The sequence below is a fragment of the Xiphophorus hellerii genome, chromosome 7 (assembly GCF_003331165.1).
Source record: "Xiphophorus hellerii strain 12219 chromosome 7, Xiphophorus_hellerii-4.1, whole genome shotgun sequence".
In the NCBI taxonomy this organism is placed as follows: Eukaryota; Metazoa; Chordata; class Actinopteri; order Cyprinodontiformes; family Poeciliidae; genus Xiphophorus; species Xiphophorus hellerii.
The window spans coordinates 27,656,369-27,675,740 of record NC_045678.1 but is presented as its reverse complement, the minus strand read 5'-3'; the positions used below and the strand labels follow the sequence as shown (position 1 = coordinate 27,675,740).

Below are 19,372 nucleotides of genomic sequence, written 5' to 3'. Positions count from 1 at the left end.
AAGGAAATTAAATCCTGCTTTCAAACTGAAAATGTGTACTCTCGACTTATGGCAGTAAAATTCCTGCATAAGAAAGTATGAAAAGAAAACCACGAGAGGAGAAAGGCAGTACAGAACTGAGATGATAAAATGTATAAAGACTGGAAACTCAGCATGTTGGACAATCCAAACCATAATTTTATAACAATTCCCATCAAACCATTTTAATTCTGAAGCTATCTTCATCTTTCACTTTTCTGTATCAGTTCATGGTTTGTTGTCTGAAATGGTCACAAACTCTCTGAGGAAAACTAAAAATCTCAGCATGTAAAACATTGGCATTGATTCTGTTGTAAAAGGAACTTACCTGACATAAAATAATGTCGGAAATGAAATAAAAGGCCTCCAGAAACAGCAAGAAGAACCAGGAGAACCAGCAGAACCAGCAGAACTTTGGCCCAAGTTGGAAACTTTTCTATAGAGAAAAATAAAGACCAATCAGGTCTTAGAGGTGATGTAGTTATGTTTTTGTCTGAAAATGTGATAGTTTGATAAATATGTTAACATGTCCCAGAGTCTCCTTTAAAAATTAGAATATAATTGTCTTTGATCGTTGTGAAAATCTTCAGTATATCTGCAACCAAGAAAGTGATTGAAACATCTGAATTCAATTCAGTGACGTGCGGTGAGGTTCATGGCTGATGAGGCACTGACTTAATCAAAATCATAAGACCCCCTGCATGTTATTGTTTACATATGGAAATTTTGAGCATGTGGACAACATTGAAGGGCAAAATGACTATACTTTCACATGCCATCCATAGCTGCCAAGGTAGAATAATTCTGTTAACTCAATGAAATATAGGTATTATTAATTTAGTGCTATGCTGCACAGCAAAGGGGAAACCCGTTGAAGTACAACTCAAACCACCTTTTTCTCTCCCTGTATCAGCCAAGCTACACTTAGACTCTTTGCATGTAGCTTCCCTTACTTCACAGGTGTCAAACTCCAGTCTTCAAGGGCCACTGTTCTGCAGTTTTTAGATGGTAGATAGGTACAAAATACTGAAATGAAATGACTTAATGACCTCCTCCTTGTGTAGATCAGTTCTCCAGAGCCTTAATGACCTAATTATTCTATTCAGGTGTGATGCAGCAGAGGCACATCTAAAAGTTGCAGGACACCGGCCCTTGAGGACTGGAGTTTGACACCACTTACTGTATCACTAGCTCGCTGTCTCTTACGCTGCAGAAGCTGAGGCCCAATGTCTGGGATCATGAGCGCCCCCTGCCATGAGGCAAGAGAACTGCCTGCCTCACCTCGAATCTGTTCTCTCTATGATCGCTCCTCAGCACACAAATCACGTTACACACACAGTTGGTGACAAATACGATACATTATATCGATAAGCTAAATGATGGAAAATCAGTTCATATATTAAATGTTTTTTAGCCATTTTATTGGCGACGTACAGACAGGAGGAACATCCTCCCATAGAATGGCAGCCAGTGCAGTTAGCGAGAGGTTGCACAATCTCAGGTGAGGCTCAGCTTGCTGCTGCCTCACCGGCTTCCGAGCATTTGAATGGGAAATTGTGAAAATTCAGCGATTTTGAAGAAAAAATTATCAAAATTGGTTAAGCTAAATGAAAAATAAATACTTTATAGTACAAAACACAGGGTGAAAAGAGCAATATAATTTATCTTATCATTATATTATTCTTCCATGATGACAGGTGAGGCTCTGCCTCATCTGCCTCCCCTGACCGCACGTCACTGATTCAATTATTGGTTATGACCCAATGACCCATTACACAATACTTTTGGATATATACTGTGTGCGTGTGTGTGTCTGCACTGGGTACATCAAATTAGCTGACCTTTAACATTCAGCCGAATGCCTGACAGCATTTTTCCTTCTGTCTCCTGATGAATACTGCAGATGTAGACGCCGCTGTCTAAAAGTTGAGGTTCTCTCAGAGTGAGGCTGAAATCACCAACATCTACAGCATCAGACCTCATTGATGTTCGTCCAATGAAAAGAACATTTTGAGCTTGTAGGTCGTCTCCTTCTCGCCGTAGATGGACAGTGTTGGGGTTGAGGTCAAAGCGACTCCATTTCACTGTGAGAATCCCTTCTGATGATTGGCTGTTCTGGCAGGGCAGAACAACAGATGAATCCCCCTCATAAACATCCAGAGACACATATAAAGAATCCTGAGAGGCTGGAAGGAAAAAATAAAGAGAATAAATGTTTTAAATCAGCATATTGAAATGAATACATTTAAATATTAGACACTTTTCTTTCAACCATTTAACTACATAATCCAACACGCTCCCAGTTTGCTACATAACTACTTTTTGCAGGGTTATTATGACGGGATAGGGAAAAACTCCAGAGTTAATGAAATTCAGAAAAAGGATCACTTGCACAATTTCAGCATATCAATTGTTATGTGAAGAACAGTAGATAGGCTAACAGTAGCCCTTTGGAAATGCAACTGTTTTCATCGCCAACAAAAAATCTCCCATCCACCCCAGTTTACTGTAAGCATTGGAGTGATAATATCATCATTAGAATTGATTATTATTTGTTGGATTCCTTTAGACCAGTGTTTGTCAAACTTTTTCAGGCAGAGGACCACTTGACCCATTTAACAGTCAAGGATCACCTAACCTGAAATTGCCTTCGTGATGAATCTTAATATATAATGCAACCTGGAAATGAAAATATTAGACTCTTGACTCACTATTGTTGTTTCTTTGTTTGTCCTAATGAGAAGAGTGGTGCTGTTTGGTAAATGTGACTGGCCACGACAAAAACAGGTCTACTTGGGCATTTTGAGTTATTTACAGATTCTGAAAGTGTCAACTTTCCAATGATGTCAGACACATCAAAAAAGGTGTTCTTTACTATCACGTGTTGTGTGCATCAATAACATTTAGGGCTATTGGTAAATGAAGAACAATTAAAGAATAATAGACTTGAGTTGCTTTAGCAGAAACAAAAAATCCTTTTCTGCACCATTAAATATAAAAACAATCCATCAATTTCTATCAATTGTACTTATTTGTAGTATTAATTAATTGAATAATTTCTAATTAAATAAAAATAACAATAGCTGTAGACGTGTAAGCAGAGCATCTTAAGCAAGCAAAGTCAGAAAAACATAGAACAGTTCTCACTAACTGAGGTCAACCGCTCACCCCATAGAGCCGTTCAAAGGAATCCAATCGCTAGTGAACGACACTTCAACAATCAGCAGCTGTGATTCCGCTTCCTCTGATCATAAAAGTAGTCCTGGAGTTTCTTTCTTTCCACCGGTATCTGAAGCTTTTCTTTTATTTTGAGTGACTTGGTCTGAAGCCAGTTTTCCATTATTATTTTTAACACAATTCTTTGGTAAGCGTCACACTTTGAGCTCACGTCATGGCAAATAAACGGTTGTTTACATGCAGTACCACTAGTGGCGCCCTCTAGTGGCCCTCCCCTAACGGACCAGTGATCCAAGGACCACTGTTTGAGAAAGACTGCTTCAGACTAATCCTGCTAGTCAACAACCATATTATTTGTTTTTGATTAAACTATTATTTTTTTCCCTTCCAGTCAGTACATTTGGTACAATTCTTCAGTATGGGGATTACACACTTTGCCAACCTGAAGAAGTGATTTCAATACGCTGGTCAAGGCCACTGATACTGAACAGCACAGAGGCTCTGCTGCCCTGAGCTGCATATTGAACAGCTCTATAACCTAATCTATAAAATCTTTTTACACTTAGCCTAGCTAAACTAACAGGTACCTTGGATAGGATTGGGCTCCCTGTCTACATTGTTGCTTTAGGGTTTTTTCCCCAACATGGTAAAAACCAGAATTTCTCTCTATTTTTATTCCACCTTGTTCATGTTCTGCTCAAAATGAGTCTGAAGTCAGGAACTTGATATCATTAGCTGGACCTCATTAGATTAGCCTGCTTTCTTTGTTTTGTATCACAACTAGAACCTAATTGGACTGTAAATAATTGTGATTTACATCAGTTATCTTTACTGCTGATGTCTCCATGTAATAAGTTTCCTTGTCGTCCACCAGTGGAATCTCATACATTTCAGCCAAAATAAGTTGAGTCCACAAGTAAGGAAGTGATAAGATATTTAACTAATAGATGATGAAAACTGACAGCTGTAGGAACTACAGAATGATTATCAGGACATGATATCTGTCATTGAATAATTATTGAACACTAAAAAAAAATCTATAGAAAAATAAAACATTTTAGGAGACAAAAGTCAGTTTGAAGACTCTTCTTTATCACTGTTCTGTAAAACATACTTTTTACTTGGATATGTTTCTCATTTCATGAAAATTATTTACCAAAACTTTGACCATAAATCAGCTCAATGGTTGCTGAGTGACCATATTTAACTAAGATTATTTATTAGACATTACAAAACAGGAAACAAACAGGTTTCAATAATTGGGAGTTGTGAAAGGTAGCTGACCTTTGACATGCAGCTGAACACCAGACAGAGCTGTTTCCTCTTGATCCTCAGTCATGCTGCAGATGTAGAAGCCGGTGTCTAAAAGTTGAGGCTTTCTCAGAGTGAGGCTGAAGTCACCAGAGTCCAGAGCATCAGGTATCATTGAAGTTCTTCCTCTGAAAACCTGATTTTGTCCACGTAGGTCGTCAGCTTCTCGCCGTTGATGGACATTATTGGGATTGAGATCAAAGCGGCTCCATTTCACTGTAACAATCTCTTCTAATCTCTTGCTGATGTGGCAGGGCAGAACGACAGACGGTTCTCCCTCCTGAACCTCCACTGTCACAGCCAAAGAATCCTGAGAGGCTGGGAAGATAAATAAAGGACATGTTTTAAATTAGTTTGTTAAAATAAATACATTTAAACCAAAGACATGTAGTCTATTGAATATTTAATTTACTATTGACCAAATTGTGTCCCAGTTCTTTGTATTTCTAAACAATGTTTCAGTGTTATGAAGAGTGATTAAAAAACAGAAAATGATCACTTTCACAATTTCAACACATCAAGTTAAATTATTTACAATAATCCTGCATTTCTTCATATATCAATAATTTTATGTATAGCTGAGGATGGAAGAGTCAGAGAGGACAGAATCATTTAACAACATGTAGATCTTTGAAATGAAACTTTTCGTCAACTATAATTTCTCTCCACTTCACAGGGAGTAGAGCAGTTTATTAACAGCTTCAGGTCTGAATGTCATTTCCAATTATTCAGTCTAATAATGCATAAAACTCTTTGGGCATTTATAAGTAAATAAGCAGATTTTAAAATAAGAGCCGAGCTTTAACAATCTGAACAAGCTGCAGGAATGAAAGAGAAATCTTTTCAATCTTTTAACACCTGAAAAATCCAACCTCAGCCACTTTTATATGTAAATTCAGATGCATATCCAATTATTTTCAAAATGTCTCCCATCAAAACGGTCGTGTTGCATTTTATGTGACTTTTATGTCATTGATGTGAGACATACTGTACATCATTATTCTGTAACAAAAAAAAGGCTGAATGTAAACAACAGATGAAAATTATGATTATTATTTTATAATTATGTAAGAAGATTGTATCACTGAAGTGAATCACATCAGAATCAAACTTTTGGTCTGTACTGTGTATATATATATATATATATACACTGCTCAAAAAAATAAAGGGAACACTTAAATAACACAATATAACTCCAAGTAAATCAAACTTCTGTGAAATCAAACTGTCCACTTAGGAAGCAACACTGATTGACAATCAATTTCACCTGCTGTTGTGCAAATGGAATAGACAACAGGTGGAAATTATTGGCAATTAGCAAGACACACTCAATAAAGGAGTGGTTCTGCAGTTGGGACCACAGACCACTTCTCAGTACCTATGCTGTCTGGCTGATGTTTTGGTCAGTTTTGAATGTTGGTGGTGCTTTCACACTCGTGGTAGCATGAGACGGACTCCACAACCCACACAAGTGGCTCAGGTAGTGCAGCTCATCCAGGATGGCACATCAATGCGAGCTGTGGCAAGAAGGTTTGCTGTGTCTGTCAGCGTAGTGTCCAGAGGCTGGAGGCGCTACCAGGAGACAGGCCAGTACACCAGGAGACGTGGAGGAGGCCGTAGGAGGGCAACAACCCAGCAGCAGGACCGCTACCTCCGCCTTTGTGCAAGAAGGAACAGGAGGAGCACTGCCAGAGCCCTGCAAAATGACCTCCAGCAGGCCACAAATGTGCATGTGTCTGCACAAACGGTTAGAAACCGACTCCATGAGGATGGCATGAGGGCCCGACGTCCACAGATGGGGGTTGTGCTCACAGCCCAACACCGTTCAGGACGCTTGGCATTTGCCAGAGAACACCAGGATTGGCAAATTCGCCACTGGCGCCTTGTGCTCTTCACAGATGAAAGCAGGTTCACACTGAGCACATGTGACAGACGTGACAGAGTCTGGAGACGCCGTGGAGAGCGGTCTGCTGCCTGCAACATCCTTCAGCATGACCGGTTTGGCAGTGGGTCAGTAATGGTTTGGGGTGGCATTTCTTTGGAGGGCCGCACAGCCCTCCATGTGCTCACCAGAGGTAGCCTGACTGCCATTAGGTACCGAGATGAGATCCTCAGACCCCTTGTGAGACCATATGCTGGTGTGGTTGGCCCTGGGTTCCTCCTAATGCAGGACAATGCTAGACCTCATGTGGCTGGAGTGTGTCAGCAGTTCTTGCAAGATGAAGGCATTGAAGCTATGGACTGGCCAGCCCATTCCCCAGACCTGAATCCGATTGAGCACATCTGGGACATCATGTCTCGCTCCATCCACCAATGTCACGTTGCACCACAGACTGTCCAGGAGTTGGCGGATGCTTTAGTCCATGTCTGGGAGGAGATCCCTCAGGAGACCATCCGCCACCTCATCAGGAGCATGCCCAGGCGTTGTAGGGAGGTCATACAGGTACGTGGAGGCCACACACAATACTGAGCCTCATTTTGACTTGTTTTAAGGACATTACATTAAAGTTGGATCAGCGTGTAGTGTTATTTCACTTTAATTTTGTGTGTGGCTCCAAATCCAGGCCTCCATTGGTTAATAAATTTGATTTCCATTGATGATTTTTGTGTGATTTTGTTGTCAGCACATTCAACTTTGTACAGAACAAAGTATTCAATGAGAATATTTCTTTCATTCAGATCTAGGATGTGTTATTTGAGTGTTCCCTTTATTTTTTTGAGCAGTGTATATATATGGACACATCTTCTAATGCAATGGGTTTTCTTTCTTTTCATGACTATTGATAAGGCAATAAATCCCACCTATTAACCTGACAGGTCACACCTATGAAGTGAAAACCATTTCAGGTGACGACCTCTTGAAGCTCATCAAGAAAATGCAGAGTGTGTGCAAAGCAGTAATCACAGCAAAAGGTTGCTACTTTGAAGAAACTAGAATATAAGGGGTATTTTCAGTTGTTTTACACTTTTTTGTTTAGTGCATATTTCCACATGTTATTCATAGTTTTGATGCCTTCAGTGTGAATCTACAATGTCAATAATCATGAAATTAAAGGAAACTCATTGAATTAAAAGGTGTGTATATATATATATATCGCCCATTTCCGTTTTGTTCCAGTAGCCCATTTGTCATCAAGGTGCTCTGGCTCCCCAACACCTGCCGCAGACCTTGTTTGGCCGGCATGTTATGCATATTAGTATCTCTCATGGTATGAGGTAGGCAGTAGCTTGAAGGGTCTTGCCTAAGGACCCAGACTGGATTCGAACCCCGCCCTCTCGGGTGATATACTGATGCCTTATCTATTGAGCTATCCAGTCAGCCTATTACATAAAAATATATATAAAAATTTTAACTTTTATATATATATAAATGCCCATATATATATACACACACACACACCTACACCTACACACACACACACACACACATATGGTCCCTAAGCGGAGTGCTCTCATAACTGAGTGCTCTCACATGCTGCCAGGCAGAAGTGGCCCAGCCCTAGTTCTACTCCAGGGAGGCGTCCCAGTTTGTGAAGTATAGTTTTTACAAACGCTCTCGCTTCGACAAGGAGTTGCAGAATGCATAGGATTCCATAAACATAAAACTTCTCCGTGGTGGTGGAGCAAAACTTTGGAAAAAGTCGAGGAGTTGAGCCCCGTCACTGAGAAATAGTGTTAAAAAAATATCCTGTTGCAAATTCGGTTCTATACCAAAAGCTGTGTGCAGAGGCCGCTTCGGATGTTATCATCCCATAGAATGGCGATTATCAGTGGTTATCAGCCCCATTGAATGGCCTCAGTTGGTCCCTGCTCTACCTGCTAGCAGGCTGTTATCAACCGTTATCAACCATCTATCGGTGATAACAGCCGCTTGTCGCTAATAGAACCTTTTTTTAACCTTTTTTTTTAAAAAACCTTTATTTATAATTTATCTGCGAATTTGAACAGAATATTAAGAATTTACTAAAAATACAAAAGCCAAACGTATCCGTCATAAGATTTTAATTAGGTATTGTAATAATCGTTACAGTATTTAAAAACAACTCACTAAAATCTAAAACCGGAGGTTTTTTTTTCTGTTTTGTTTATTTTTGTTCGCTTTTTTAAAGACCTATATTTCCAATATGCCTTTTATTTCTTTGGATTTTTTCCAATAATTCACTCAAAATAAATGCCAAAATTTAACATACTTGGTTAATTTTATTGGATCTTTACAAGACGTGTTCTCTCAATACATGCCGTGTTTTTATCTTCCGGTCGTGCAAGATAAACATGGTAAGCCGCCGGGCTTACCATGTTTTCTGGGGGATACCGTGCAAGCACAATGCATGCCAATATTTATTTATTTTATACCTTTTAATTTCATACAATGAAATTAAAAGGTATATTCTAGATTTATGTAGTGTTATGAGTTGTCCAACCTCATAGCCTTCCACTAGGTGGCTGTACATCCGAAGTTGCTTGCAGTCCATTAATAATGATAAGAAGAAGTTAGGGTTGGCCCTAATCTTATTTTTAATTTAAAAAATTAAAAATAAAAATACGGATGGATTTGCTCATATGATTATATGAAAATCTGTGTTTGTACCATATTAAAATGTTTAATATTTGTATTAGTAGTAATAATAATAAATTACGGATTGCACCCGACAAAACATTAGAGAAGAAGAAGAAGCTTACGTCATTCGACGCGACACTTTCCACGGTCGGAGCTGGTGAGTAGCCCCTGAATCTGTCAAATAAAAATGTAGTAAAAAACCTCAAAAGACCGAAAGTCTACATTTATAAATCTGCTGATGGTAGTTCTATGAGTTAATGTTAGCGAGTATGTGGCACAGCATGTGTTTGTACAGATTTAGACACGTTTTTAACCCTATTTGGTAGAAAAAAAGGCTACTTTAGCGAGCTAAAGTAGCCTTTTAAAAGCCAGTCAGGTTCAAATGTAGCTGTCCTTCATACCTTTAATAACAATGTGCTAAAATTTTGTTTCATATATCTTAAAAAACCGTAAACTTTTCAGTATACTAGTTTATATCAGTATATTGATTTAATGTTAGGATTCTATCATACAGTTCATTACATTTCATCGTTTCCCACAGTGTATTATAAGCCCTGAGGCCATCATTCTTTATTTGTTGCCCCACCAGGCTAAGCATTGTTTATTTATTTAAGTCTTTGTAAAACGTTTGCATTTTCTATGACTTTATAGTTATTGTTCAAGTATTAACCTTCCAATCTTTCAATAACACATAATTCTCAAAATGTAATTTCAAATTTCCCGTCAACTTTTAACATTTTTTATCTAAAAAACATGACCACCTACAGGATGACTGACTGTCATAAAACTCAACCACCGGGTTTTCTGGGGGATACCCTGCAAGCACAATGCATGCTAATATTTATTTATCACATACCAGAAAAAACAGCTACCTTCTGTTTATTCTTAGTCATTGTTGTATTTTCTGTCTTTGTTTTAGAGATGCTACACATACCTCTTCTTGACATTGATGTCAAGAAGAGGTATGTGTAGCATCTCTTAAACATTGAGCTATACAGCAAGCTCTAAGAAAATATGTGTTTGTCCTGAATATTATTTTTTTATATGCTCTGCTTTTTTTCATTTCATGATAAGAGAGAACACATATCTCGGAGGAAGCGAAGGTCTTCCTCCAGAAAGCCTATAAAGAAGGGATGACCAGGGTGGGATCTCCACTGGTTGGAGCGGCATCCCAGGCCACTGGCTTGCCACCGTTTGTCATTGATGTATGTTTACCAAAGTTCTTTCTAGCCATTCAATTTCAGAATTCAGAAGGCAAGATGCAATTTTATATAAAAATAAATTCAAGCTTCCTGTTTTGTAACAAGACTTTTGTGTTTTTTAGAACTGGATTGGAAACTATAGAAGAAAAAAGCCATCTTCTTCTCAACCTAAAAACAAGAAGTTATACACCAAGGACCTGTCTGGTTACAACCTGTTCTGCAGGGATCAGTTAAAGAACAAAGGTGAGAGAGGATTTACTGTAGCTGTTATGTTGACAAGCATTGTTGTGTGTATAGCTAGCCTGATCATTGCAATTCTCACTTACAGCACAGCCTTTGCTTTCTCCCCTTGACTCGGATTATCTCCCGCAGACGTTTCATTGTGCCAATCAGTAAACAGAAGGAGAAGTTGTTAAGACTGCCAATTTTCTGTGCTGTTTTAGAATTGCAGTCCGCCTGTAGTTGTAGCAAAGTAAAGGAAGCCATTCAGTCTTTGTTGGCCTTCCAAATATGGAATTAACATGGACAGCTGCCTCGATGAGCTCAGGTCTTCTGTCTTTGTAGTGACAGATTTTATGTATTTATTTATTTTATTTTATTTATTTATTTTTTTGCAGCGAATGCAATTTCAAGTAGAATTTTTGGCATTGAACTGGCACATGACATACGTCACAGACAAACATTAGCGATTGGGTAAAATTTAACACCTCTACAGAGGTGTTAAATGAGTGTTAAGTGAGCAATAGTGTCTCAATAGCCATAGCCCAGACCCTCTGGATGCTTCAATGTGTAGTACAATGGGTCGTTTTTTTACCAGGCTATTCATAAACTTAATTTTTGGAAAAAGTATCTTGCCTTAGTTATTTTGTAGTTGTGTAATACTTGCATTGTTCTGTTCGATTTACTTTCTAGAACAGTGGTTTCCAAAGTTGATTCTCAAGGGCTGGAACCTTCATGCCCTTGAGCCATGATTGAATCTAGGTTAACACACCTGGATTTAATCATGGCTCATTAGAAGGCCAAAGAAGAAAATTGACATGTTGAGGAGGTTACAACCACCAGACAGAGAAGTAAAACAAGCGGTCCTCAAGGACCCAGTTTGGGCACCCCTGTAATTGGCTCTGCTCTGCTCACAGGAGCCCTTGACTGTTATTTTTTATAAGCCATCCTTACGAAACAAATCTGACTTGTATTGTCTAGTTTATCTCGTCAAATTACATTTGTGAGATCTTGAGTACTTGATGAAACTTTTCCTATTTGCCATGTAATGTTAGAGAGTTTCCTTAACTTTATCAAAATCTACACCCATTGAGTCGGGGTGAGCCATACGAGATCTGTACAATGTCAATGGATTGCTTGCTGTTTTTCTTTGTTTTGTTTTTCCTGCTAGGAAGCCTGAAAGATATTACACAGAAATGGTCCACTTTGGCAGAAGAGCAGAAGAGGCAATATGCGGAGGAGGCAGCAGCTCTAAAAGTTCAGCACACTTCAGATGACATGAGCCCAGATATGCGATGCCTGAAATTGAAGAAGCACCTAAAGCAGATGAAAATAGAGGTTTTCCATATATGCTAAGACCTTAAGAATGTTTTCAAGCCATTTAACTGTATATTGGAAATAGTGTTAGGAGTTAACCCTGTAATCATTGGGTTTCCAGTTTGAATGCCTACTACGTCTGTCTTAGTCGACATGCTTTGGCTGCTAGTGGTGCCAGTGCATGACAGCCTCACTTCTGTCAGACTGCCTGAAACCAGCTGTGGCTATAACCCTATTGGGTGGTGAGCTAATGCCCACCACCATCAGTGTGTAAATTACTTAATGTAGTGTAAAGTCCTTTCAGTTCCTCTAGAGTCTAGACTGAGTGAAGCACTATACATTGCTCCACATGCCATTTATTATTTATCTGTGATAAGATGCTTGCGCATGACATATTTAGTCTGTGCTTGCAGTTTACCCCACTTAACTGTTTCACATCATAAAAAAGTGTTTAATCATATAAGGTAATGGTAATAAAAGGAAAATACATTTTCATATAAAGATTTAATTTGATAACCAAAAAAAAAAGGTGACAATAATTTTCACTGTTAAAAATGGAATTAGCATTGCTAAGTTTTTGTATTATTTTGCTTATAAATTTATAAGGGTCACATAATTTTTAGGCAAAGCATAGTGTTCTAATTGAAAATAAAAATTCAAAGACTACCTTGAATGTATTAATGTCATCTACCTTTTGTTAACATGTGTAATAGAAATATTGAATGTTTATATTACATGCCATATTTTATGTTTTATTTTTTACTGTTTTATGTTTTATTTCTTACTGACTTAAAATAATGAAAAATTTCTAGCTCAGTAATTTTATTCCTATCCTTTGTAATGTTATGTATATCTGCTGTTTTGAATGACTCTTCTTTTGATCTTTGTTGAAGGTTGCCAGTCTTGAGAAGCTTGGTGTAGAGACTGGTGTAATGATGTATGACCATCAAAAGCCTTTCTTAGAAGTCCTACAAGTGAGCAGCAAAGGTGCTTCTTCGTTCTTCGACATACTGGACAACTTTGCACTGCATTTCAAAGGTTTTCACAAACTGACAGGGATACCTCAAACTTAAATAACAGCTTAGTGGACTTAATATTTACATGATCTTTTCTCTCTTGTTTGCACTGTGTTTTAAGGAAAATCATCATCTACTTCTGCTGCAAAAGAACCGGTTGATTCAATGGTTAAGAAAGTGCAGGAGCTCTTCAACAGGAAATACAGTAAGAATACATTATCATACTCTAGTAATTTTCTAGTCATGGTCAATGTAATGGATTCATAATTTAACTTCATTGCAGTAATAAAGTTGGTATCTGCGTATATGTCGACATAATGGTCTGTAACACCTTGTCAATTAACCACGGGCCACATGTATGATTTTGCGTATGCACCAAAAAAGTTATATGCCATATTTGATGCACAAGTTGATATGTATAAAAATGAGCTTTGTGTGACAGTTTTTGTAAGCTTCACACTAATTTCAATATGTATTAATGGGTGGCAACAGAACAGATCAGCAGCTGCATTATATTTCCCAGTAATTGGGATTTATAAAGGCAAGGTGCACAGGTCTTTGCATGTGCACGGCTGTATAAATTAGAATTTTTTGGTGCGTTGCACTTTTCTAAATAGTCAATTTGGAGCTCTGTCTTACTAATCCACTTTTTATCTTCAGCTTGACTGCAAATATGTACAACTTTTAAAAAATTTTCTTATCTTTTTTAGAGGAAGCGGGAGGCAGAGGAAAGCTCCCGTACATCTCCATTCAAAATGAAAGCATAATTATCAACGCTTTTGGTCTACCTGATGGCATCACTCTCAAAAAACCATGCCACTATGGACGTAAACAATTAGAAGTCATTTTAAATAATGCGGCGAACATTTCCTTTAAAATTAGTAAGTGTTTGAGCATAAATGTTGATAGATTATATTTAAATGGATGTCATCCGGTAAAAACGTACTTTGTAATCATGCAATGGGGTGGTCTGTTGTTGAGAGGTCATTTTCATAATTTTATGTTCTTATATTTAGTCATTCCTTTTGCACTGCTAGACTTTAATTTGAAGTATTTAAAGAGCAGAATCCAAAAGTAGCATATGTTTTGGGAAAAGCATTTGGTAAAGGATCCAAGGATCAGAGTCAAAGTCTGGAAGGCCGCATGAGTTCTGTAGTCTGTCTTTATACACTTGCTCAAACTGCTGCGCCCCATGAATTGTGCTATTCACTTAAGTTTATTGTTTAGCACTACTGTCATAATCACCTTAACATTTTGTCATACTCATCTAGTATAATGTAGTCAAACTTCTAAATAGCTATACTTGCGTACTATAATGGCTTGTCTGTAATAGCTTCTTACAGACACACTTTTTGTCCTTTTAGAAATAAACGGACAAAAAAGTCTTTCTTTATTTATAGTTGCTCCATTGTTTTGTACAAGACAATGTTTATTGTTTTTAACGTTTCATCTCCTCGGCTAGTATGGTCACATGAGTTGAAGGATAACAGACAAACTTTTACGAATACTTTCTATGGCAGGTAAAGTGGAAAACAAACAAAAACCATCTCTGTCTCAAATGTTTGCTGAAACAACACGGATGATGGGAAGTAATACTTTAGCAGAAAGATCATCCATCCTCGTTTTTTTTGTTTTTTCTTTTTGCTTTCGAACTTCTGAGCTGACGAAGGCGTTATTGTGTTCCTCTGACAACAAAGAACATGTATTATAATTAATGTATTGACAGTGCAGTAATTATTTTTATACAAACAAAATGCATGCAGCATTCACACTACTAATTTCAATTTTCTCTTCAGATGAAAAGACTGTTGAAGAATCAGTTGTAACATCTGACACTGGAGTGGTGATAACTGCAAATGGTATGTCTTCAGATTGAACTTTATACACACAGTGTTTTTTTTTCTCATAGTAAAGGTGGTTTGTATTCCTTAATACATTCTAGAGGTGTTAAGTAGAAGATTATACCTATGACTTTCAAATACACTTATTGGAAGGACTTCATTCAGTATCCCTTTCCATGTAATAGGGGTTTTTTTTGGACTTGTTTTAATCATACAATTCCATTTGAAATTGTATATATGGTTTTTATATCAGATTTATATTAGAAATAAGTCTCTTTCCCTGTGACAATTCTATTCAGTGTATCCCAACAGATACCTGCTTAGTTATTTGCAATTATGGTCTGTGATGGAATAGTTACTGTAAAAACTTTGCAGAAGCAGATGCCAACTTACAACGAGAAATGAAACAAATATACCCAGGAGTATGGGAAATTGTCCTTTCGTTCATTAAAATTAATAAAGTACAATGTTGTGTTTAAGCCATGTCCTGGATACTTGTACTTCAAGTTTTGATATAGCATTTTATTGTACTCATATTGAAGATATATTGGAAAAACAATTTCAATAATTATATTTTATTCTTTGTATCAGACCCCGGGAGGAAAATTAGGACACCAACTGTGGAAGACATTTTGAATGCAATGTGTGCAGATGGTAAGTTCGTTGCATGTCTATCCTGAATGTCCTCCATTACAATGTTGTTATGTATGTTATGTGGGTATATTACAAAGCGCACTACACCCTCGGTAACACAATATGTCTGGTCTTCCTTAGGAAAATATGTATTCCGGATGATTTATAGGTTTTCAGATACAAAAAGTGTGGGGAGTCCAGCTTTGTCTTTAGGTCACTCTGACGTACAACCAAATATGTTTAAGAAATTATAAATATTCCATACTTAGATAAATCACACACGCTTTGGGGTACGTGTATTGGGTGATCTCATTAGTGAGGATGTAACACCTTTCAAAATGTTCTATATGGCTATTATGTATAGTCGGATTATAGCTGTACTGTCATGTCAATGTCTGTGTAACAGATGGTATCAATGAGTCTCAGAAGTCGTTCAGGTGGGTCTCAACCAGATATTTTATTTTTTTATTCTGGGGGAAGAAGGGAAAACAAATGAACAACCTCCTCAACTCCTTCTCCCTGCACTCCGACTCTAAAAATGTGGAAATAAAAACAATGTTCAACCGAGCTGTGCTGGACTAGCACCGGTCGTTCGCGCCAAAATAAAAAGGAAATTATAATAAAACTGTTTATAAAAAAAAACCACAATGACGGTCAAAACTGCAAAATAACACACTAACAAACAATAATAAACAATATATGGTAAAGACCTCAACATGAACAACATCCATACAGAAAAACAAACATATCTCAGCAGCGAACTTTCCTCTGACTTACCCACAGCAGCGCAGAACAACCTGAGGGAAAAGGGGAGGAGCTACGAGGGCTGGAATAGACTACGGAAGCCCAGGAAACACAAACGAGGCGGAGAGCAGAATGGCGACCCCCGCAGGCAAAAACAACAAAATAAATAAAAATAACTGAATAAGATCAAATTCACAAATTCTCAATATAAAATGAATAAGAAATAATAATTTAACAAAGAAACACATTTGTAACTCTGTTACATCTGCAAGATTCATCTCGGCATTGATATTGTGGTTGTACAAAGATTTATGTGTAATGTAGTGCATGTGATGCGTTTCTCATGCTAAGACTGTTGAACAAATGTAGTTGTGACAATTAGCAAGTTGGCAAGTCTCACAACAGCTGATGTTCCCTCTGAACAATAGTCACATTCACAAATGCGGAATACAGAAATATTTTATTGTGAGCTGTTAAAAGTAATAGTTGCAGCTGGTGTCACAGCTGACATATTTCCGAATACTTTGCAGCACTATGTTTGGTTATGTTTTATTGCTTATTCAAACCACTTGAGGTGGAGACCATCAGTCACACAACAAAACACAGAAAACTCTCATTCCCCATGTACATCAACCACATTTCCAGCTTTAATTACACATGCAAACATTAAAGAAATTATTAAATAAGATGTACCACAAAATACAGTAGTACAGAACTAAAGCATAGATGCTTATCTTGCATCACTTGTTTAACTTTAAGGAAGTAGAAGACATCTCAAATTACGGAACTAATGAATGAGCAGGCAATAATTTGTTTTCAACATAAAAAAAATTGCAGAAATAATTACATACAAATCACACTAACCAATAGCTTAAAGTAGGGGTTCCCAAAATTGTTCCTCACTGGCCAGCACCTTGCATTTCTTAGTTCTGTTCCTGGTTTAATGCAAGGCCTATGAATAGGTTGACATGATGAAAAGTTTGTAACTTCCACCGGTGAGAGAACTAAAACAGGCAGGATGCCCATCCTCAGGGCCCTAATTTTGACGACAATGAATAAAAATAAAAAGTATTAATAACAAAACTGTTTCAATATGTTTAAATATGCTGTTTACACAGAACTGATAGTAACGCTTGAGTTCAACATATTCCCGTATAAAGTATAATATGTTAAACGTTACTTGAAGGTATGACCTACCTTGAGATCACATTGCAACTAAACTGTTAATTCTTCTTTAGATGAGCGGAGCGTAACAGAGCCTATGGGTTTGACGGAAGTGCTGTCAAGAGAACCGACTACAGATGGTATGCATTTAAATAAATTAAGGCATTATGCTTCTTTTATATTTTTTAAACTACATTTGTCAATAAATGACTTCTTTTTCTTTATTTAGATACTACGGATGTTTGCAACATCTGCCACTGTCTGTTCAGTGATGAGAAAAAAAATGCCAAGAAGAAGTGGCGTGAGTGGCGACGTTGCAACACATGTGAGCAGTGGTCACACCTGGCATGTGGATTCAAGAAAAACTTGTGTCGTCATTGTCAGACTCCCAGAAGTTGAGCCTTGTGTTAAGGAATCATGGCTATTTTAGATGGTTTAATATAGTTAAGCTAATGCCATGTGCGTTTAAGTAGACCAACATTCCATTTGGACAAAAGCAGATGCAAGGCAGGAGTTCACAGATAAACATTCTTTTGGCAAGGCTGTAATTTAGACCAGCCATAAAACACAAAGCTCTTGAAAGGTTTTAAATTAGGAGGCCATAAAGAATATCTTCCCCGGCTCGCAGGTCAGAGGTCGGGGGTTTCTCAGGAGCTCAGAGTTGCATCTGGAGTTCATCACAACTTAGGAATCTTGGAAAACACTGAGTTTAATTTCTGATATACCTCTTAATATTAATAGCAATAGTGTGTTAGATTAAAGTATATTACCAAAGCTATAAGTACTAATTTAGTAAATGGAATGTATTTGAAAATGTACTAACTATGACAATATCGGAACCCAAAAGAGAATGGTTTGAATGTTATGTTTACAGGTTGAAAAAGACTTCTATCTCATTATTGTTTGTGATAAGGTAAAGATTCAAATCTTTGGAGAAGCTGACTGCAGAGGAGCAAGATAGGTTTTGTGAAAATAACTTATAACTTTAATAACTAGAATGACTCTTGATATTTGTCATTAAAACTCAGGGGAAGGTCTAAGTTTTTTTCAAGGTAGCTCTCGGTTGGTCAAAACAGGGCTACGCCCTATTTGCATATATTAACAAAGAGAAACGCCTTCACTAGAAAAGGGAATGCTCAATAATAAGAATTCAGACAACTGCCCTGTTTTGCTTTTAAGCATCAGCTGTCTCCAAAGGCGCCTTTGTTCTTATTCTTTTAATTCTTTTGTCTCAGGTAAAGAATGTACTTCTGTGTACTCTGAAGTTTTCTTGTTTAATTCATACGGTGTTTTCTATTGAATTAAACTCTGTGATCTGTGACGTCATCGTGCCTTGCCGTCTCCTTGCCAGCGTGATGTCATCCGCTCGCGACCCGGCTAACAGGAGGAAGGAGAGCCATGCTTTTTCCAAAAGTTTAAGCTAACTTAATAACTTTCCTCCTTAACACTTGCTATGTCTTTCAGAGCGAAGGTGAAACATTAACATGTTTAACGTTGAAAAATTGTCTGCACTGGGACTGCAAAAAAGACACTTCTAATTTGGTCACAGTTGTGACATCTGACAGCTGTCAATGTTAGCATTTCCTGTAGTTTTTTCTTAAACAATTGATAAATGTACAATGCATCAATAAAAGCTTTGGTATTGAAAAGATATTCTGTCGAATGTGAGTGCTTTAAATAGTAACAAACATTTGGGTATCAAACGAACACATCAGTGAGCATGTTAGCTGAACTCATTACTATTGCAGTTGAAAAATTTCCACATGGTAGCACAGATAATACCCGTTAGCAAAAGAATGAGTAAGATCTTTCCTTTTAAATAAACAAATTGACCAGGTTAGAAGACGACACGTTCAGGTAAAAAGGCACTTTCTCCCTTCGCGAAATCGTTAGGACAGGCATGTTGATAGGACACAGCTGGAGAAGATCCCAGTGTGGGATGCAGTAGTTCCACAACGTCACGTTACTATTGGTTATCAATGGGTGACACGCCACGTGACCAGTTACACACTTTTTGCCGCTTAATGAAAACTATTAATACGATTTGACATTAGGATTTCATTCTGTCTGATAATTTCAATTTATGACTGGAAAATGTGATTTACTTACTTTAACAGAATTTGCTACCCACTCAGACTGGTGAGTTCAATCATGACATCGCCCCGTGTGTCA

General features: G+C 37.6%; 2 protein-coding genes across 4 annotated transcripts in view; one reads left to right on the top strand and one right to left on the bottom strand.

Annotated features, from left to right (window-relative positions):
* The window catches only part of LOC116723453 (uncharacterized), a 197,030-nt gene that overhangs the window by 11,711 nt on the left and 165,947 nt on the right, over nt 1-19,372 (bottom strand). The window lies entirely within an intron of this gene.
* Nucleotides 10,077-17,843, top strand: LOC116722784 (general transcription factor II-I-like). Its single transcript, XM_032567079.1, has 8 exons — nt 10,077-10,269; nt 10,389-10,509; nt 11,657-11,823; nt 12,696-12,840; nt 12,940-13,023; nt 13,529-13,752; nt 17,271-17,340; nt 17,430-17,843. Exons 1-8 carry the CDS (start codon nt 10,198-10,200, stop codon nt 17,597-17,599), a joined length of 1,053 nt encoding a protein of 350 aa, XP_032422970.1. The 5' UTR covers nt 10,077-10,197; the 3' UTR covers nt 17,600-17,843.